Here is a 23,541-nt window from a genome sequence, read left to right as displayed (position 1 = left end):
ATCATTTGTTATAGAAAATAAACTGTCCAAAAGTCAGTATCAGGGAATACGTTCTTTAAGCGTAGAAAAACACTGTAAATTGTATCAGCCTAATAAATATGTATTGAATTCTAAAACGAAGTGTTACCCTGAAAATTCATAAATTTCTGTAACGGAAAAAGGAGCTAAAGTTACACTTCAAGCATTGTTAAATCATACAGTTGAAATAATTTTAATGGTACAATCAGAGGTAGTTAATTCTTCCTGAAAACGAAGTTGTTAATTTAGAATTAGTATGCAAATGGGGGTGTGATGGCGCTTCTGGTCAAAGCACCTACAAACAAACATTTAGCGATGAAGATGGCCATAAATCGGATGCCAACATTTTCGTTATTTCGCTTGTTCCGTTACAAATATATGGTAAAGTCAGTTCACGTGTAATTATTTGGAAAAATCCTTGACCTTCATCGCCAAGATTTTGTCGCCCAATTAAATTTCAATTTATGCAAGAAACTGCCGAAGCTACCAGACACGAAGTTGATAGTATCAAAATGCAAGAAAGAAACCTTGCGCCCTTTCAAACTGTAATGGATGGAAAACAAATTAACATCAATTTCAAACTTGTGTTAACAATGGTAGATAGTTAAGTTTGTAATGCTATAACGAATACATCGTCGAGAATGCGTTGCTACCTTTGTCAAGTTACATCTAAAGAATTTAATGATATCGACAGTATTTTACAAAAACCCATCAATGAGGATCACTTCGAATTCGGAATATCGCAACTGCATGCTTGGATACGGTTTTTTGAATGTTGTTTGCACGTGAGTTACAAATTAGAAATGGGAAAGTGGCAAGGGCGCAAGGACGATAAGGAAAGTGTTGAGAGAAGAAAAAAATACATACAACTAGGTTTTCGTGACAAATTAGGGCTTATTGTTATTGTCAACCAAAACAAGGATATGGAAATTCAAATGACGGAAATACAGCTCGGCGATTTTTCGAAAATTCTAAAATTTCAGCTTTAATAACGGGAATTGATGAAGAATTGATAAAGCGATTTCATGTTATATTGCAAGCAATTTCTTGTGGTTTTAAAATAAAGTACAAAAGTTTCATAACTACACTGAAGATACTGCACGTAAATTTGTCGAACTTTATCCATGGTATTTTTTGCCTACAACAGTTCATAAAATTCTTATTCGCGGTCACATAATTATATATTCTTTGATTATTCCTATCGGACAAATGTCTGAAGAAGCTCGAGAGTCGTGTAACAAGTACATTGAAAGATTCAGAGAAGATTTTGCGCGAAAATGTGACCGAATCAAAAACATGGAAGACGTTTTTTGCAGGCTTTTGGTAATGTCAGATCCACTGATCTCCAGCTTGCAGAAACTTCCTCCAAAAAAACTTAAATCATTATCCCCACACGCAATATAACTTTTGGATCCGCCATCATTTGCAGAATCAAGTATTCATAGTTCTTCGATGGATGCAAGCGACGATGGTGGTGGTGGTGATGACAATGAATCTTCAAAACATTCGTCGGATAGAGACTGAGAAAAGGTAAAAATTTAATGGAAATAATGTTAATTATCATTGTAATAGTTATTAGTTATTAATAACTTTATTCTAGTAATCTCTTTTCTCGACCTTTATATATACAGTATTACAAATTGCATTTATTTGATAAATTATCATAGTTATCAAATGCATATTATTATTTTTAAGTTCATTTTCGTTATCAACAACCTTTGAAACTCTTACACACTGAATTTCTTGTCCAGAGAGTGACGTTTTTCCAAATGTTTTGTCTATATACGTTCGCTATTTTTTAAAAAATTTATTATTCGTGTCAGATACGTTTGACAAAATTTATATATGTATGCATAATATTCATATGATAAACAATTTCTGAGCTATGATATAGCCACCATTTTGATTTTTTTCTTAATTCTACTTTGGATTTATAATCAGTGACCTTTAAAACCCCCAGCGAATTTTCATCGAAATTAATAAAGGCATTGACTTTTGGCCAGCTTTTTAAGATTTTGGACCAGTGTGCGATGCCAGAAATCTCGAGACACGCATCGGCGGCTCGCGTGGCAGCCCGCGGAACTCCCCAGCTGTCAGGTGTCAGATAACGCCGCAAAGGCAGAGCGTCGCTAGGGGAGCGGAGAGAAGGAGGAGGGAAGCGACGACCCTTGTAATCTACCAGGCGCGCGCAGCACGTCTCACGTTGCGGCGACCACGTGACATCAGTGGCCGTGCGGGGCCGCCAGCCAGCTCCTAACCTGCACGCGCCGTGGCCCTGCTCACATTCGTAACATTGCCCCCTCCTTAAACCTGTTCGTCCGGAACAGGTAACACTGTGCTATTGTGAACCATGCGGAGAAGCCATCCTACGCAGCGGGCAGGTGTACTGAATGTGGCCCACTTCCTGATAGATGTAAAATCGCGGCCGTCCTCCGACTCTTCGGGTTCATCGGCCAGATTTACGATGACTATGGGTCTCGCTCTTCCGCACCTGCTGCTGTGGCGTTTTCCTTTCCATCAGGCAACCCCGCTGAACACGTTCCCATTCCAAGCATCTTACTTGAGAATGCCTTTGCCGGCACGCAGAAACAGAACACCGTAGGCGACTTACCGTTCCTTTAACCAGTGAGTTACCACCCTCCTTAATCCCGCTGTCACATCAATGTCCTTCCTCCTTCGATTTCTTCACACGATTCGGGCAGTCATGTTGGACATGCCCTCTCTCTCGACACGCGTAACATCGTGGGCGACCTCTTCATCGTCGGACCGGTAGATTCTTCTCCTGTTCGATCGTTGTCTCACAGCGTTGTACTTCTCCCTTGGGCTTCCTACCACGATTCGGACACTCGCGCCGGATGTGTCCTAGTTCTTTGCAGACGAAGCACCGCTGTCTTCCCCTTGTTTTCTGAAACTGCGATTCATTCAACAGCTTCCTCAGTGTTCCAAGTATAATCTCTTCGTTAGTATCTGAGCGGCTATTAGCTTTGTGGTAAGGTTCTACCACGGCCTGTCTCGCTCTGACACTCATGTTTCTTGAGGCAATGCAGGCACCTTCGATTTCCAGGGCGTGAACAAGAGCATCGCGAATGTTTTTGTGGCGGGCCAACCGAAGAGTTTGCTGAACCTCCGCATCTCTGAGCCCGTCTATAAAAGCACTAGTGGCTAGCTGCTGGCGGAACTCTGTTGGTGCTTCTGGGTAGGCGAGGTGCACGAGTCGTTCGATGTCGGCTTCGAACTCTTGGAGGGTTTCCGTCGATCTCTGTTGACGTGTCTTCAGGGCTGTTCTAGACACCTCGCCCAAGTGTCCGTCGCCATACCTCAGCTCAAGGGCCTTTACTAATACTCCATATTCTTTCTGGTCTGTAACTGGTATGGTCTGCGGCAGCTCTAGTTGAGATCCTTGCAGGGCCAAATCGAGTGCCGTAGCCTTTTCTTCATCGTCCCACCCATTTACTTCAGCAGCTGCCTCAAACTGTCGCCTGTAGACAGCCCACGACGATTGGCTATCAAAGGTGGTTGGCTTGAATTTTGGGAGACCAATTGCGCCTTCCACCTTCACGTCTCCAGAATAACTACTCCGTTTAGTAGCAGATGTAGTTTCCTTGAGCATCCGAAGCCACTCTTCGGTTACCGCTGATGCTCGCTGTTCAGTGGCCTGCTCGAGTTGAGCTAACTTTTGCGCCATTCGCTGATCTGTGGTGTGCTTCATGTTCTGCTACATGTTGCTTCAAACACTGTACTTTGCCTTCCAACTGGTTGCTGGTTTCATCGATTTCTTTTTCATTTCTTCTTGTGCAGCAACTATTTCGTTTCGCATCTATTTTTGGTTTTTCTTGATGTCCTCTATCTCTACCTTCATAGCATTCTTCATCTCCTCTTGGCAGTTATCAATTTTATTCTTTATTTCTTCCTGGCCACTCTTCATCTCGTTCAGCCTATTATCCATTTTCTCCTGATTGTTCTTTATCTCCTCTTGGCAGTTATCAATTTTATTCTTCGTTTCTTCCTGGCTACTCTTCATCTCGTCCAGCCTATTCTTCATTTCTTCCTGATTATTCTTCATATCGACCAAGAATGCCACGGCATTCTTAAGCTCGTCGGCAGCCATATTTCTTCTCCACATACACTACAAGCCTACTGTAATTTCCCCTATGAGTTAACCTAAACCACTACTAAATGCTACCACTAATTATAAAACTACTACACTCAAAACTTACTACAGTTCCTAACACTAATTTTAATACCGAAAATCTAAACTCTAATGTTTTTAAAAGGTACTATTAACTATGTATTTGCAAATTATTTAATTAGGGCTATCCCACTTCTGACACCAAAATGTTACGATTTATTATTTAATTTTTATATAAATCGTAACATCGTCTGTCAAATACTCTATTTTTAAATCAATCCTTCTCTGTTGATATAAAATCATGTTTTAGAGAACACAATAATTCAACGGTTTGCCAGTTTCTTATTTCACTGACACAACAGAACCTCCACCGCTCTGTAAGTTCTGTGTTCTCAGCGATCCTTCTAGCCTCTACAAACCTTTGGTACTGTCTCAGCTTGGAACAATAGCTGACATTATTGTGAACATCAGAATCCACTGAATGTGTACTTTAGGGTATTCGGAACCATAACCGATTTTCAGAACAGGGAATTTTGGTACTAGTCCTCAACCGAACCAATAATTCTCGGTATTTTCAGTACTATGTGGTTTTTTTTATTAATGGTGCAGCAGTCAGTGATTAAAGTAGTAAGGGTTAGTTTTGAACGATTAAATAAATTTTAGTGACAACAAGAAAAAAATATATAAACTTTTTTGCTCCAATTTTTTACTGCAAAAAGTATCTACTAACTTAAACAAATCACTTTATTCTCAGCCTTACTGTCTTTAAATTTAGGAAGTAATAAAAAAACTATAAATAAATGCTTGTTTAAACACATGCAAAATCACAGAATAATTACTTTAAATAACATTTATTATTCTCATAGAAACTTTAAAATTATCGCTATTTAAGGAATATTGGTGCAACAACCAGACACTAGCACACTCACAGCAGTCCGAACACCGACTGCCAACTGAATTATCCACTCGCATCACTCTCCTCGCCAGAGGAGAGTAGCAAATGAAAGTAACCTTCGCACGCAATAAAAACAAAATTTTATACTGTCAATGTCGAGTCTCGAAATTACTGAAAGCACCAGGATTTTATTTTAAATTCCCAGTCCTTTTACTATATCAAAGTACCAGAAATTCCAAGTACTTTCGGGACCGGAATTTCACGGTTCTGAACCATAGTGTACTATAATTGTTAACTGATAAAAAATAAATGGGTGTTGTGATTTAATAAATATTTGGATTGACCACTTTGTGTGATATAGTAATAGCTTCATTAAGATAATTTTGCCAAATTATTAAACGCCACCAATATTTTAATGGGAATACCAAAGAAAAAAATACAGTACAAACATATTGAAAACAATTTGTAATAAGATGCTCAAGATTACAAGATATTAAGATGACAAGAAAAAATTCAGAAGAACATTACTGTTTAACACATATAATATTGCATTCTTGATTCGGATCTCTTCTTCAAAAATCATAATATGAACACTGGGCTAACTAAACATACCGGCAGCACAGTAGCACAAACCGCCGGATGTGCAGAACTGAAAAATGTATTTTTAAAGAAGAACTTACTGACTTAGTGTTGAACGTATTGTTTATTTTTCTTTGGAAAATAGAAGTTATGTAGGTAATTAAAAATGCAATACTATATCATCATAGTGAAGATTTCACTATTTTACAAAATTGTGTGTATGTACTCTGTAGCATTAATGCATATGCATATTTATTTATGGAATACATATTGGTGCTGCAGTACATAGTTTTGTATTTAAATACATAAATCATAGGGGAAAAAAGGCAACCCCTATTTTATTAGTGAGGAGGAACTACTTATATTGCTAACCATTTTTTAACAAGTGTAAGATTGCCATGATAAGAAACATTCTTTCGCTGTTAAGTTGATTAGTTACAATGTGTTTCTGATATTCATTTTTAAAGTGTGTTCTAACTTATTATTTAGGACGCACAACTACCTTACCGGTAATAATGACTTTTAAGGAAAAAGGGATAAAAATCTTTTCCACTTAATTAATTGTAAGGAATCACCTGTCGGGCATTGTCAGTGTCTCAGTTGCAATGGTTTATTATAGCAGTTTAATTTAAACTATCTACAACAAATCATACATAAAATTGAAGGTAAACTAACCTACTTTTTCTTACAAATATCCAATATGTGCAACTTTAGTTATACGGCACACATCCAACCTAAAGTCCGATTCTTCCCACACTTTGTTTAACACGTCCGGAGTAATGGAAGCAATAGCCTCTTAAATTCTGTGTCTCAACTATGGCAAATCATTAGGTAGCGATGAAACGTAGCATGATCTTTTATAAAGTCCAAAATGCAAAAATCGCATGGCGTTATGTCAGGTGAACGTGGAGGCCAGCGAAAAATAGCTCTGTCGTCTCGAATTGCCTATACCATCGGTGGATGTTTTTTTCCACATTGGGGATCACAATTAAACTTTAAACAAAACGCATATTGAACTGGAATTACAGATTAACACTTAGAAAATTGCAGAACACAAAAATGCTTTACACTCAGTAGTTGCAAGTGTAAGCGAGAAAACAACAAAGCCGTACTCGCACATGCGCTTGTCTAAAACTGTTTGAGTTACTCTTTAATTGTTACCTTGAACCCAGTGGCGGATCCAGGATTTTGGTTTGGGAGGGGCTTGACCCAGCTGAGGCTAGGCTTTATCAAGGCAAACACTGAAACAATAGTGGACCCAGATGCCTTTGGAGGGGGCTTGAGCCCCTTAGCCCCCCCCCCCCCTCTCTGGATTCGCTACTGCGAACCAACACACTACTACAACGCTTACAGTTGATACTATTAACATTTATAACTGGAACATTCTTTTATGGACATACTGTACAATAATAGGTATGTGCACCAACGTTACAATGACTCAATATATTGAAAGGTCTTTAATCTGGTATTCTATGGTTCGGCACTTTCTGTAACCCGGTACCAATATGGCCGCACATATTCAGATGTTTTTGGGTACGTTCCGGCAGTCGACTTAGGCCACCAGGTAGCATTACTGCTTTACCAGAATTTTTTATTGGCTCAAAGTTTATTGTTAGTGTTAATTTTCATTTCAGGAAAGTATCTCCTCTTTTTTAACAGCTTACTCTTCACATTTTACATTCTACAGATACACACATGTGTTGAAGAATAAACCTAAATCGCATATGCAACGTGATAGCAGAGACTTTTTAAAACAGTAACGTTCATCTCTATTTTCTCTTGCTATGGAGCGAAGTATAACAGCTTGTTTTCAATACTCTTGCAGGTACTATACATTATTATTTCTTTGGTATGCACATTAAATATATGTCTTTTAATAACCTGGCTAGATCACTGATATTGAAAATGTCACATTCAAAATTTTTCCCTATAGTTCAGTATGAAACTTCATTTGATTCGCTGGTTCTTTTAAATTATATTTTACTGTAAGAAAATTTATTGTACACTCTAGTATGTCTTCATTTTTAATTAAAAAGGGCTGTACTAAACGACTGTACAATCAAATTGCGTTCAATTAAATCTTTGAAATGTGAAAATTAATACAATTAATTAACTATTTAATAATTGTTTCATAATTGTAACGATTATCATAGACTAGCTGAATAAAATATCAAAATATATTTTGTCTTATTTACAACTTAACAAATTGACACAAACCATTACCAAATGGTTTAAAATGGTGGTTAAATTTTTGTTAATTAAATATACACTATATTTACATAAAATATACCAAATTATGAATAGTTAAAAATTGTGGCTTTCTTAACATCAATGCCAGTAAACTACCGTGCCCATACATTTTGTAAAATATATACGCACGTACTGTAACAACTTGAATCACTCTCAATTTTTTTATTTCAGTCCAGAACACACAAGAAGTACCAAGACGTGTGTGAACGAGCGAAGAAATGGGACATCACAACACACGTGAGTTTACCAACAGTACCTATAGAGTTATGGTAACCATTAACTGTGAAATGTATAACTCTGAAAATGTATAACACAGTTGCTATGAATTCCAAAAAAAAAATTCCTTGCACGTTACAAGAACACGAGCTTGCATTATGGAGTGTGTGTGTGCAATAACAATTCCCAAACAGCAGAAGAGATCTTCAGAAAGTGCATTATAGACTACACGGTTGTCGCGGTTCAGGTTTTCGGAGGGCCTTTACGGTGATGAGAGATAGTGGGCGCCACCACGTGGACCCGGCTGAGACCCGCCTCAGGGCGTGACGTCGCTCGTGTGAGGCAAGATTCGACCCTCGCTTCACATAATTCGCTCAGACCTGGCCCGCTCTCAGCGTCGGGTACGCTTATACTACGTATTTTAATGAATCGTGGGCTCTCAAGGCGTCCCCCACACCTGCTCACAGTGGTGGATAGGTCGCCACGTGGTCGGTAAAAGAAAAGAAGGTAGTTTCATACTTAAGCTATTTAACGCATACACGCGCTCCCATACACAGCTTCGAGATGATACAGTTCAAAGGCCCAAGGCACTCGATCAATTCAGGGTAGTAAGACCCACGCACGTGGCCGCACAAGGAAATTACGTATTAGGCGTTTAAAAGAGTCTCGTTAAGAGTTGAGAATGATTTAATAAAACAGTCCCTCCACCGAGGCCAGCCCTGGGGATAGTGCGAAAGTGATTTATAATTAATTAAAGATAAAACAGAACTACGGATCAGAGTCTAAAGAGTGAAGTCCCCGGGTGCGGAAGGCTGCGTCTGACCTCGGTCGTTGGCGGCGGCGAACTGGCTCTCTCGCTAGACAAGATTACCGTTACGCTCTTATTATTAAGTGCCTTGAAATCTTACATAGGACAAATACAAAAACCCTTTTATAATTATGGCATGCTCTCCCACGGCTCTGCTATTACTAAACAAACAGTTATTAATTTATTAGATTAAAATAAAGCCGACTTCGGCTCATGTTCGGGTCCACTCGGGTACACCCGGCAACGTCTTTATATTAAACCAGAGATTATCTTATCTCTGTATTAAACCAATAAAATGATATATTAAACAAAAACAAAACCCTCCCGCCCGTCAGTGGCGACACAAATACACGGGGGAAAAAATAATATATCAACAATATATTTATTATAAGTTTAAGGGGACGTCGCACGTCTTGTGGTAGTTCGTGGCACGCTATTCAAACACACGACTATGCAGTTTCGTGACGGTGCGAATGCCAGTGAGGGAAGTGGGATGTGACGAGGGGAAAGGTGGCGGAGGCTGACCAGGCTCCTGAGGCGCAGGCCCAGTTGACGTCACTGTATACAGCTGCCTCCCATATTCTTCCAAGTTCACCCTCATTATCATTGCCTGTTTTTATCACATAGACAAGGTCAAGGAGACAATAAATCAATACAAATTTTTCAATTTTTTTTTTTCATCCTTGTCACTTCTCTCTTGCCTAGAAGCTTGTCAGGCATGATCTCGTCTCATTAACTGGTTTCATTGAGGTTCGACCACATTTTCTGTTGCACCACTTGTTTGTGAGCTCTGAGCAAAGTTCATTGGGAACTTTGGTTTGAACCAACAGTGCAAGCAGACATTTTCGGAATGTGTGCAGACTGTATGGATATCTTTTCTTGCATAATTAGGTGTAAAATTTAGAAAATGATTATTAAATTTTTAGATAATTTTATACGACCACATTCAACTTCAAATACCGATATTTTAATTGTTTGTAATGCTTGTTATTTTAGATTAATGTTATAATAAGGCTTTTTATTTTTTTACACTAACTTTTATATTGAATAGAGGTTTTATCTTAGCAAAACCAACTCATTACTCAAGACTTTTATTATTTTGGAATAGCTTTTAAATACCGGTACGTCAATCATAACTGAAATTTTAAAGAGACACACGAGATGCTATCTGACCATTTGCTCGCCATGGCACAATCGATTGCAGCAAATTCATATAGCTCCGGCACCAATGGAAACGCACCGACACTGCCGCTGCCAGTTGCCGCAGATTGTAGAATATGATGTAGGTATTGTCAGTATTCAGAGGGACTGACAAGCAGAGAGGTGCAACTGACCGCGAGAGCGCGGGAGGTACACTGTGCTGGGGTGGCAGGTGGAGGAGTTCGGCTGGAGCAAGGACTGGCGCGCTCTGCGGCTGGGCCTGGAGGCGGCGCTGAGCAACGCCAGCGTCGCCTACAAGCAGCTCCAGCGCATCCAGCACGACCGCACCAACCCGCTGTGGACGGTGGGCGAGGCGGGCTACGCGGAGTTGGCCGTGCTGCTGCTGTGCGGCGGGCTGCCGGTGGCCGCGAGCGACGCGGACCGTGACGGCATGTTGCACGGCGCGGCGTGGGGCGGGCAGGCGGCGCTGGCGGCGCTGCTGCTGGACGAGGGAGCGGACACCGAGGTGCGCGGGCTGGACGGCAGGACCCCGCTCGTCTGGGCCGTGGAGAACGACAGCCTGGGCGCGGTGCGACTGCTGGCGGAGCGCGGCGCGGCGCTGAACGCGTCCAAGTACGACGGAGACACGGCGCTCCACGTGTCCGTGGGCAGGGGGAACATGGTGATCGCGCGCTACCTGGTGGAGAAGGGCGCAAACACCACGGCGCCCGGCAAGGACGGGTGGACGCCTCTCGACGTGGCGAACAGGAAGCATAACCCCGCCATGATCAAGTACCTGCTGCAGTTTCCACATTAGCCCCGTCCCCAGGCTGGACTACGCAACGGCGGAAGACTGTTCCAGCCAAGCTCTTCAAGCTTCACCAACTAACTGTGTTTTTTCCCTACCCAGTTTTCTCCAGAAAACTCAATTTTATACAGTGCACGCATGCTCAAAAAGAGACAAGTTTCTACCCCTGTAGCTCCTTCACACCGCTGTCAGTAGTACGGAGCATTCTCAGGAGTTGTAGTATCCTTCTGGCCATTTACGTGGAAGAGTCAGTATTTTGTTCATGTGTCTTTCTGTGGACGGTTTGCTAAAAGGAAAGGATATTAGAACTTCAGAGGGTTGTTAGTAGATACATACTGTGAAAACATATCTTGTTAAAATAATTATTGTGATGTTAAATTTTATAAAAAAAAATTCTATTTAATATGCAAAAGTCACTGCAAATATAATTAAAAGTACAAACTACAATCACAAAAAATTAACTCAATAGCATCCATGAATAAATATTGCAGAATGAAATTGTTTTGAGTGTTATTCTGTATAAATCACCACAGGTGCTAGTAAACAGGCTTGATCAGGAGGTTTGTTAGAAGCCTTTATCAGAACCTGCAAGAATCCTTGCGTCATGGCGTACAGACTAATGAGAGGAAACTACAGCCACTTATGAAATGCATATAAAGGGCCGTCAAGAGAAACTAATTGGCTGGGGGCAAATAACTTTGTTTACAATTTTTCCAACCCTATGTTTAAAAAAAAAAATTTAAGGACCTGTGGATTTTGCATAACTTGCAAGATTTCCAACCAATTCTTTTAACAATGGTCTTGTAATTTCGTCCAACTCTGAGTAAACTCTCTGAGTAAACTCTGCATTTAAAAACAATCTTGAAATTCAACCAAGCCCCAGAAATCCCCCTCCCCTTTTCACACCCCCCTCCCCACACATGCACACGTCACACGGTGTTGCTAAAACAGGTGCTTGCCAGAAGAGGGGTCAAACACACACAAACCCTAGTTTCCCAGTGTCAGCAATCAGTTTGGCTGCATTGAGTGATAACAGGAGCAGATGCCAGTTCCTAAAACATCACAACTGTTGTCACAGTAACATCTTCATCCGTGCTGTTGTGTCATCTAGATTATCTGGTTAGTCTCATGGCTGGGTTCGTCTGTCGCAGAGATGTCTGGAGTTGTTATTTTTCTTTATTTAGTACTGTTCTAGTTGCAACTGCCTCATTTTCGGTCTACTGTGTTCATATGTGATGTTTATATACTCATGTTTATTGTAAAACTAAGGGTTCTTTCTATGACCAGCATAAACCAGCAATGGTTTATGTCCATCATATTATGTTAAATCAAAAATAAAAAGCAAAATAGTGTAATTTTTTTTTCGTAAGTCAGTCACTGAGTAAGTTTTTGTTTTTAATAAAAAAGATATCTCCAAAGCTAAAGACAGAAAATATAAAAAAAATTTACGAAATGCCACTTTTAATGCATGAAAACGGTGTTAATTTGATTTTATAAATAAAAAAAAATTAATGTATCTGAACCCTACCACAGCAGGAGATATGAAACTAGGCATGACTAACACACACACAAAAAATACCTATTTTGGTTTATTTAAGTCAAATATGTTTCAGTATTTACTGAAATATGAGATGATTAGTTTGGCATAATAAATTGAAAATGAATTAAAATTTACTATAACAGTTTTTGAAATTTTATCACTGACATGATTAGAATTGGATCAGTTTGGTTTTTTTAGGGCAAGAATTGGAGGTGTTTTTTTTTTCACATACATATTTTACATTATAAATAAAGACAAACTTTTTTTTTGTTACGTTCCTAAGGGAAAAGTGGGAAAGGGTGACATATTCTTAAATTTGATTTCATTACATTTAAGCATGTCTGAGAATCCACAAATATGGAAAATAAGAAATTTTATATCTGTAACTACATTCAAAATAATGTTGCAACAGTTTCACAATATTATTAAACAAGGTAAAAACGGTTTGATTTTATGTAATCTATGACACTAAGACTATCGCACAATCCAATGAAACTCGAAATGTGGAAGTTGTCATAATCTACATTAAAAAGAATTTGGCACATTGTTTACCATTTTTTCAAAATTTACCCCCTAATGAAGTGGAAAGGAGGTGAGTGTGATTTTATCAAGGTTTTAATAATATAGTAGACTCTCGATTATCTGGGTTAATGACTGGCATGGGATCCACAGATAACCGAAAACCACGGTTAAAGCAATGACAAAAAAAAAATTGACATTTTTTTATCCACTATCTGGACCAACACTTTAACGCCCGTCCCTCAAAGTAACGCCCTAATTTGTTCCAGTAAAACAGAGCGCTAATCAAAACAGCGCCAGTCAAATATTTTTTTTCAGTAAGAGAGTATTTTAATTAAAATTATTTTTTCCCCAATCAGGTAAGTGTGCTTGCTGACTACCGTTTTGATCAAGACCCTACTCAGATTAAAATTATAATACAGCACTAATATACGTATGTCTAAATATATTAGCCGTACACTTAAATAAACATTAAATAACATTTTGAGATTTAACCACCTAATAATTCACTTACTGCATTGTTTACCTAATAAGGCTTGGGCATAACATTCCTATGTATGCGCTACCAACATTTCTGATTTACAAAATAATAATGTTATCAATATAGGAGATATATTTCAGTTATAATAAGAATTGAAAAAGCACAAACTTAACATTTTCTATTACTAAAAATATTGTTTAACCTGTTAACGTAATTCCCGTTGTTTACTAAATGTTGTCTGCCATGATTTGCCACTAGCACATCCTAGTGGCACAAGGTAAACTACCTAGTACTGAAAGCTTCTGGCTTTTCTCTCCAGACTCCAGAGCTTTTGTTGACATGCAGGATGGCAGAATATAAACATTTGCTGAACACTTGGGTCGTCGTTGAAAATAATTATGCAATGAAGGAAGAAAATTGGTATTGAGGAAAAGCAAAATATTGTTTGTTGATTAGTTATATTATTAATTTGTTGCATTACTAATTGATTGCATTGTATTTAATGCTACACAAGTGTCATTGTCATTGTGTGCCCACGAAAATAAAGTAAAATATAATTTTTGTTTTTATGGTTTGTGAAAGTGAAATATGGCCGTTAATCCACAAACAGGATAACCTGCACCCGTATAATCAGTAGTCTACTATATGTGTGTCTCAGAATACATTAATATGGGAGACAAGAAATTACCACATCTAATTAAAACTGAACATGCTTATGTACAGCACCATTTTTGAAATTACAACCCAGAATGGTTTTGTAATGAATGAAACCTTACATAGACCACACATTTTATAGTGTATCTTATTGCTTTTCTTAAGGAGTTTTGAAAAATACTGCATACTTACAATGTTACAATATAAATCTATCTGGATATTTCTGCAAGCAAAGCCATATGCAGTAAAGTATAAAAAAAATGTTTCAATATATCTAACAAGCATACAATAGTTGTATTCATATTAATTATTAATTGGTACTGCCTTGTAATATATTCTTTCTATCTGTACTTCAAAATTACCTTCAAATCAAATTACACTACTAAACAGAAACACCATTAAAACTTTTTGTTCTGAATTATGAAACCATATTAAATTGCTCATGTTTATAAATTTCAAAATAACTAACCAGTAAATATTTGAGGAAGAGCTTAAAAGGTTTATTAAATTATTATCTCTTCATTAGTTTTCTCCCATCATGAACTTTCTTCCTATTTCCTCAACACAATTTCTCCACTCAAAAGCATACATAGGTTTCTAATCATTTTCAAGATATGTAACATTCAAGGTAAAATAATTAAAGATGCAGGCCATTGTAACTACATTTCGGTTTTATTGTAACATCATCTCTTTTTATAAAGTAGTACATATTACAGTCTCAAATATGAGCTCACAGTGTAAAATACAAATATGACAGAAATAATAACTAATCAACATACAGAATGGTGTTTTTTGAACACAAAGAAAATTATTAGTTCAAACTTATAAGTCTTCTAACTGCTTTCACATCATAATAAATTCATTGTGCTCTGAACATTTAACTGCAGTTTGCTCAAATATTTATTATATTTTTTTTTTATTTCAGGTGAAAAAATATATAAATAATTTTTATACATAGATACAAAACAAAGCATAATACTACACAATATGTAACAGTCTTTATCTAAACTTTTCTCCGCATCCTCCCTACCCCCTTAAATACCTGTTATTAACGATTTAAATAATTTTCCACAAAATTAAAATTGAACAAACATTTGGTTCCAAACTGTAAGCAATTAAGGAAAAAAATATTGCAGTCGCCTTATAGGAACAATTATTAACTCAAAATACTTAAGTCCCCTGTGAATTACTTCAAATAACGCATACGGATTGCTTGCGGCAAACATATTTTAATAACTTATCAAACCTAATAACAAACAATTTTAATAATAAAAAATGAGAACTAATGCACAATCTAATTACGTACCTTGCATTATCACATGAAATTAAGGTGAAGTATTTAAAATTTGAACAGCATGTATCACATTACAGCTGCTATAAATATAATTATAGAAATACATTAAAAAAAAAAGCAAAATAATAAATTATGTATGCAGATTCAAATTAGCAGTCAAAAATAGTCTCATAAAATTAAACCACAGATACAATTAAAATAACATTACTTAAACTTTTGTGAGGTAGACTGCAATTTTGTGTATACATGCATAATTGTAAGAACATAGAATTTGTAAAATTAATATAAATAATATGATCTCATGTTGGCAGTAAAATGATGCATTTGAAACCTTACTGACTACACAATGCAGTTAATTAAATCTATTTATATGTACAGTTATCACAGTGAAAGACTGCTGTGTTCATTTTTCCTGTAAACAAAATTCACTTCTCAGTAATCAAGGATGGTTAAATTGTGCACATATGTAGAGTATGTAAATATTTTATTCTGATTCCGGCTATTTTATGATTAAAAATATATGCATCTGTTAAGGACATAATTGAGGTATACCATGGTTGTCTGCTATTGGTCATACAAATATCTTTAAAAGTCTTGTGCAAGTGATAAATTAATCCATATGATGTGAATTGTCCATCAACACATCTGCTATATGCATTAAAAAAACCAACCAAACCAAATATAAAAATTGTTATCAAAATCCCACACAATAACTGTAATTTGATATAAAGTGATTACATTATACTTGTTGCTGAAATCACTCAACATTTACAAAAGCAGAAATATTTCCAAAAAACACTGTATTTGCACACAGTACCATTTTTCAACCACATAATAATATTACTACAACAGTTCTTCAAGAGCTTTCGGAAAAGTCAAACATGTCATTTTCTGAGTTTAGATATAATATATGCAAATACTGCTGTTAAGTGTTGAAACAGATCACAATAATGTCACGACAATTTGTATAAGCCACACACAGACGCATGAAACAGCAAACACATTTACTAGCTTTCATAATGATAAGCACTTCAGACTTCAAAATTTACGTTTAGAAAACTGTGAGTAACTTTTTTTCTTTACTATCACACATGAGATTCATGATCAAATAAACTACGTTATTCTAGAAGCAACAACACTAACATGCCACTCTCTCCTCGAACCTTCAACAGATTAGTGCAGTAAACTAGAAAATTTTAACAAGTGGAAATAAAACAAAAAGTTTTTACCTAATTTGATTTTAACATAAGAAAATTTAGCTTTCGCTAAAACATTTTAAATAAATTAAGATGACACTCAATATGAGCAGTGTTACTCCTAGAATGGCAAACTAAACTGTTAAGTTTGCTAAGACTACGTTTAACATAACTTAAACATGTTTTGTAGTTTTTACATCAGAACATTGTTTTCCCACTTAACAATGGAACAGCAACAAACTTTTATACTGTGTATAAACATAGCCAATAAATTTCCATTAGTGCACCAAATCACATATGAAAAGTACTTACACCAAGTGGTTACACAAACAGCTGGGTTTCCAAAAATATAATCAGTAACTTACTTTTTCGAAGGAACAGCAAAAGGAGGTGACAACGCTACACAAAAATCATCTCTGCTTACAACTCATGAACTAGAGAAGACTTTCATTTCTGTTTGGCTCTGTAACATTTTATGTTTGCTAACCAACATCTGAATGTGGCACAATGATTTCAATGAAAAAAAAAATTCTGTTCATAGCAAAAAGAAATGCATGCTGTTAAGAAAACTTAAATTTATATAAAGGCTTTTTTTACTACTGTATCTGTTTATTCATGAAAGTGAAATGACATATGTAGTCTGTCTAACAAAGTATGTATCATACACAATACGAAAATTCAACTAACAAAAAAAAATCTTCCAGCCTAGCTCAAAGAATTTTTGTGAAATATTAAAAAAAAAATCTTATAGCAAAAAAACTGTTGACAAAAATAATAAGTTTTGGTCATCAGTCAAAAAAGAAACTTTAATTACACAATGCATTTCAAAGATCATGCTTGTGGTACGTATCACTTAAAATAGCCCTCGAATGTATTACCTGGGTTCATAATGTAAAGATTAATTTATATAACTATCAAACTATCCAAGTCACTAGATTAATGTATTCTTGACAACAGTTGTAAAAAAATTATACTTACAGAATAAGTAAAAGTTAAAAACAAATTAAAATACATCAAGAATATTAAGAAACTCAATATACGTATTCACCCGAAAGTCAACCCTGAATGTAAGATGGCCCATAATTAGGCAGGTCAAATAGTAGTAGCAAGCACTGCACAGAATCACGAAAAAATATATAAATGATTTATTTTCTTGTCCAAATCTCTGTGAGAATTAAAAATGTATAACTACTATTTTCTTCAATGCAACATTTAAAAAAAAATCATAATTCTGTAATTTTAAACAATTCTTTCAATCAAACTTTTTTTCCAACATTAATTTTTTTACATAGTTTTTGCTCTTGGTTATAAGATGACCCCAATTTTTTTCAGGTGGTCTTTCAATGAAAAACACACTTGTCTTATTTTCAGGTGAATACATTAAGAAGTAGGTACAATACGTACAAAATTTTGATTTAAAAACTCTACCAGAAAAATTTATGATAGTTGATCTGCTATGGCTGAGAGAGACAGTAATGAGTTGAAAAAAGCATCAAGGACAGAACATGAAAATTATTTTAGACCTAGTTTAATTTCCAAGCCTGCAGCAATTTTAAAGGTACAAATAGCTTGAAAATATAATTCTAAAAAAAATGTAGTTAATAACAGACTTAATCTGCTTATGTTTTAAATTTATTCTAGACATAAATATTTATAACTTGCTTATATTAATGTCAAAAAGTTTTTAAAATAAAAGTGAGAGGAAAAAATTAAATATATATACTTGGCTTTGCATGATAGCATACACCATTAGGTACCAGCTTAATTAAATAAAATTTATTTGATGTACCATGGATGCACACACAAATCACACTATTAAAAATCCTATTTTTTTTTCCAAAGTCAAATGTGACGCACCAACCGTACCTCGTTATGTCTGCGGCAGATTATCACTAGATCATTCCGTCCAATTAGCAGTCCATCACAACCCTGGCGCGTTCAAGCAGTCGACTACCGCATTCCGGAGGGATTTACATACTTACATCGACTCTGAAAACACGTTCCAAATTCGGCCTTGTGGATCATTTACAATGATTCAAAATATTGACTGTCATTTTGTTGTGTAGATTCCTGCAGCTCTTCAAAGACGAAGACAAACACTTATAAAGTCCAATGCATTGAAGTGCTAGTTGAAGATCAGCTGTCTGGCTGTAGAACAAACAGTGAACACCTCTTCCCACCCGTTCACTCTCCCAACAGTTCGGAGTACCACAGTGTCTGGGGCGAGAGAGAGACAGCGCGGAACTGGTTTTAAAATATTGGGCGCATCGCACCTCGAGGTCAGTAGATCACTTCGTACACGGTGGCCTTCTTGTCACCGGATCCAGTGACGATGTACTTGTCATCCGCTGATATATCACAGCTCAGAACAGATGATGATTCCTTAGACTGGAACAATGAATAAATAAAAAATTCAACTAAATATTGGTATATTATATTCTAGCAGACCACTATGCAACCAAACTGGAAAAAAAACTAAAACTATTACGACTTTAATTAATGTTGGTCAAATCCCAACTTATGCAGAACCGAATCTAGTTTTTAAATCTTAAAAAGTACTTTGAATATACCCCTTGAATCCAAAAGGTCTGAAGTGTCCAAAATAAAATAATGTACACGAAATTAAAAAAATATTAACTATGGTTTTGAAATAAACCTTTAAATATTTTATTCATGAATTAAGTTTCCAGAATCAATACATATTATAATTTTATTTATATAATATGTTAAGAGTACAATATCTTGGGGAATGGTAACAGGGTAAGTATGAAAAAAAATACTGACCTAGTAAACTTCACAGGTTATCACTTTATCAGTGTTGTATTTTATTAGTTTACTTTATTTTCTGTAAAAAAAAAAAAAAAAAAATTTTTACAATATTTTTCCTCGAATATATTTGATTCTTCAAATACTAAGGATTTGATGGTATATGAATATTTGAAGATTTGATTGGTCCCACCCTAATTTTAATGCCCTGTGTCAGTTAACATACTGCACTACTAGAATGGAATCCATAGTCATCACATAAGGAAGGGCCTTGAAAAATGATGAACCGCGAAATTTGCAAAAATTACAAATTTCTGCCATTTTTAAAGTTATATGCAAAATATAAACATTTTTGTAAAAAAAAAAAAACACACACACACAAAATTTGGCACGAAACACAGCTGTTTCCCCAAAATGATTGATGTCATAAGTGAATTTAACCTATTAATTTTGTTTAAATGGTTTTTTGGTGTACATTTAGTGAGCAGATAATTTGAGTGATAGTATTTTTAATAGTTAGAGTATCTACCTGAACAGAGACAAACCTTGATCACATATTGAACCAATATTTTGGCGTCCCTCCAACGAAAAACATTTATAATGTTTGCATGCTTTCACGGCCATTGTCTGAAGTAGCTTGGCTTCTGGGTTGTAGCCGTGTCCTTGGCGAATAATTCACCAACGTTTCGGTCAAGATTGCAGTCGCCATCATCAGAAAGAGTAGGTAACTTCTCCCTGATGATGGCGACTGCAATGTCGACCGAAACGTCGGTCAATTATTCGCCAAGGACACGGCTACAACCCAGAAGCCAAGCTACTTTTGAAAAACATTTATTTTTATTCTTCCTCCACATATTTCACCCACTCATTTTTATGAACTTGTTCATTTTTATAAATCTTTACAGCCACACATTCTTCTCATAGAACCTACATTGGCATGCTCCTGCACAATCCCTCTGTTTGGCGTAGTGAGTAACTTTGAGCCTGAGTTACTATCAGAAGAGTTTCTTTTTTGTTTTGGTACCTGAGATGCAGATGTGCTATGTTATGTTTTTCAACAGGCTGAAATATAACAGATAGGCAATTGTACCTATGAAAAACTACAACATAAAATTCAAATTAGTGCAAAGTGCCTTCCTAAATAATTAAGATATAATTTGAAATTTACATTTAGGAAGGAAAATATTTTGAAGTGTAGACAAGAATACCAACATAAGAAATAAATAAATAAGTAGAGATTGCTTTCCATTTTGATAAAAAATTAGGAAGAACACTTTTGCTTCTTTTCCTTTAGACTTATGGGCAAATGAGAGTTATTAAAACACACACTGATACATTCCCTATAATTTTATCTATGTCAATTAGTAATTGTTAGAGACCCCGAAAAATGGTGAAGCGCGAAATTCACGAAATAACGCGAAAATTTGATACTTTAAACGAATTTTGCGACTTTCCTTTGATTTTGACATAGTCGCGAAATTCACGAATTTTCGCGCGAAATTTACGCTTTTTCGCACAAAATAATGTCCTTATGTCGTAAGTTCTATTTATTTACGTCATCATAAACATAGGCGTGAAATAAACATAGACTGAAAGACTAGTGCCGTGATATTATCTTCGTTTTGACACGTTAGTGAAATTCACGTATTTTTATTACTCTGTTTACAAACAGTAAATAGGTATTGCCATCGCAAATGAAAACAAAATGTAAAAATTGTCAACAATCGATATGTGCGCACTACCAACATAACAAATTGACTCCACAGTTTTCGTGTTTTGAATAATGGTCGTTTCTGCCGCAAGGCGCACTGGTGTCGATTTTTCTAACCTAATTTAATCGCATCGAGCTAAGATGGCAGTCATTTTTGCGTGCACATATCTATGAGTGTTTACAACTACCGTCCACATTTTGTAAGTTTTGTGATACAATTGAATTTGTGGCTAAGATGCCGAAAACTTCGACAATGTTTGATTGCGAAAGAGAGATCAAATCGGATGATTTTATATTTTTGATCAGCGGGACAAAATTATGATGTGCAAGTTCTGCAACGTGCGGGTTGATTGTACACGCAAAGACACGTGCAAAAAGCATGTGGCAAATGACACACACAAAACAAAACAAAAAAGACAATTATTTTGTCAAGCATTCTACCGTGTCTAAACAAATCTCGATAGGCGACAGCGTGAATAAAGCAAACAAGCTTTAAAGTGCAGAAAACAAGAATTTTTTTTCTGATTTTGTTAATATGATGCTGTAAGTTAACATTCCTTTGGAAAAAGCTGATTATCCAGCTATGAGGGAATGGTGTAACACCCATGTTGCAGGTTAGCCTTATTTATTTAGAAATGTTTTCCCCCTCTAATAAAAGTTCATAAGCATATGTAGGCCTACAATATTATCGATTAACTTACCTTTACTTTAAATAAATATGCAAGTACCTCAGATTAACAAACACATAAATAGGATGGATTGCATTGTGAAATGGTGAGCACACCACAATATATTTTTGACTGATTGATTGATGGTTTGACTCTGTAATCCAGCAGTACCTAATCTAGAAAAGGTTAGGTTAGGTTTGGCTAAGAATTGTTTTGAATAAATTAGCCCATTAATATTTTCAGCGATAACCTTATAAATGCTACCTATTTATAAGTATATTGTAAGTTATGTATACATTTTAGGTGCAGGGGATTTGCCATCATCAGCCAACACTCTTAGAGAAACTTATGTCCCAAAAATTGGCCAGGCAAATAAGGAAGCAGTAAGGCTATGAGGTTTTTTTTACACCGCCAATGGCATAATTTTTTCACAATTTTTTGCGGTCTCTACTGATTGCTTATTTTTACACCGATTTTTTGCACCGCTTGCTAATTTTTACACCGGTTTTTTGCACAGCTTTTGTCATTTTTTTACACCGAAATGAGCCAGTTTTATTTACCATTTTCTGGGGTCCTTAGTAATTGTGTAACCAAAAAATCTGTTCACACTTTAATTTCTATTTTTAAATTGAGAAAAAAATTTTCACACGGAAATTGATTCCACTGCTGCAACATAATAACTAAAAGTGACCCAAGACACACTGTCAACCAAATATGAATTTTAATTAAAGATTTATTATTAGTGGTCAAGTAAATTTACAAAATTACGCTTTTCATTTTTAGTTTAAGGGGCCGCCTAGACAGTGGCATATTTGTCAGTTAGATGGGCTGATAAGTGAGATGCTCGCTGGTGCTACTAGCGTGGTATCTCGTTTAGCATTAGGCTTTGGACTGGCACACTGTCTTTCTTCTCTGCGTGCATAGGGCAACTATGAGATCTGAATAGTAATCATAACGTTATACGGCGGTGAAATGCAAGTTCCTTGCATGCTTTCAAAAATCTATACTAGACTTTTCATGTCCAAAATTATTCTAAACATGAGTTTCAGCCATTTTCACTCTTCTAAAAATACAATTCAAAAACAAAATACATAAACAAAACTACTCATCCACCCTCAGCATATCCTTAAATGCTTTTCGTAAACAGACACCACTCTGATATGACAAATTTTCAAATTGCATGGTTTTTGACAGGTGCCTTAAGTGAACTCAAGTTTTTTTTTTGTTTGCGAACCCAGGCCAACCAATTTTTTGAGAGTGTTTTTTTTTAATAATAAGAACCTCGACCTCTATTCAGGTACATACGGTAGGTACTGAAGTGATGTTCCTATGGTCGGCGGGGTGGCGTACCTGGAATATCGACGCGCCGTATGGCGTCCTCCAGGCGTTGAGAAGGTTGTCCTTGCCAGTGGACACGAACCACTTCCCGCAGGCTGCGAACCTCAGCGACAGCACGCATGACTCATGTAGGTGGAGCTGGTACTTGTCTGGCTTGGCAGCGTGCAGCACCTGTCGCAAGCACGCACGGCTCTCCCTCAGGTTTGGAAGCACGTCATCACACCGCACAGCACGACACACAAGGGCACAGCTTGGGTTGGACTCACAATGACCCGTCACATCCGTCCGTCAATCACATGACGAGCAGCCAATCAAATGGCCTGAAAAATTCCATCCATCCCTCCGCTCATCAAAACCTTGACAAACTTAGGTAACTTTTGACGGATGGACTGATAAAATTATAACCTTAAAAATGTATGAAAAGCATTGTCTTTATTTACACAGTTTTTTTAGTTTGTTTATTTAAAAGCTGCTTCTGTATAATGTTTTTAACTTGCCTATGAACACATTTTAGGTAGATATTTGAAACAA

At 36.4% G+C, this 23,541-nt stretch overlaps 2 protein-coding genes across 6 annotated transcripts in view; one reads left to right on the top strand and one right to left on the bottom strand.

Annotated features, from left to right (window-relative positions):
• The window catches only part of LOC134538052 (serine/threonine-protein phosphatase 6 regulatory ankyrin repeat subunit C-like), a 39,472-nt gene extending 26,540 nt beyond the window's left edge, over window positions 1-12,932 (top strand). The window contains exons 7-8 of the mRNA XM_063379028.1: window positions 8,043-8,108; window positions 10,268-12,932. Of these exons, the coding sequence (XP_063235098.1) occupies window positions 8,043-8,108; window positions 10,268-10,852 (651 nt within the window). The 3' untranslated portion in view covers window positions 10,853-12,932. The remainder of the gene's footprint in view (window positions 1-8,042; window positions 8,109-10,267) is intronic.
• A 1,758-nt stretch (window positions 12,933-14,690) lies between these two features.
• LOC134538005 (transducin-like enhancer protein 4) overlaps window positions 14,691-23,541 on the bottom strand; it is a 237,887-nt gene continuing 229,036 nt past the window's right edge. For all 5 annotated transcript variants that reach the window (XM_063379005.1, XM_063379006.1, XM_063379012.1 and 2 more), the window contains 2 exons: window positions 23,023-23,181; window positions 14,691-18,915 (listed from right to left, as the gene is read on the bottom strand). In XM_063379005.1, coding sequence (XP_063235075.1) covers window positions 18,808-18,915; window positions 23,023-23,181 — 267 coding nt within the window. In that variant the 3' untranslated portion in view covers window positions 14,691-18,807. The remainder of the gene's footprint in view (window positions 18,916-23,022; window positions 23,182-23,541) is intronic.

Source organism: Bacillus rossius, chromosome 1 (assembly GCF_032445375.1).
Source record: "Bacillus rossius redtenbacheri isolate Brsri chromosome 1, Brsri_v3, whole genome shotgun sequence".
Lineage (NCBI taxonomy): Eukaryota > Metazoa > Arthropoda > Insecta > Phasmatodea > Bacillidae > Bacillus > Bacillus rossius.
The sequence above is the reverse complement of the archived record's forward strand: the minus strand, read 5'-3'. Positions and strand labels throughout refer to the sequence as shown.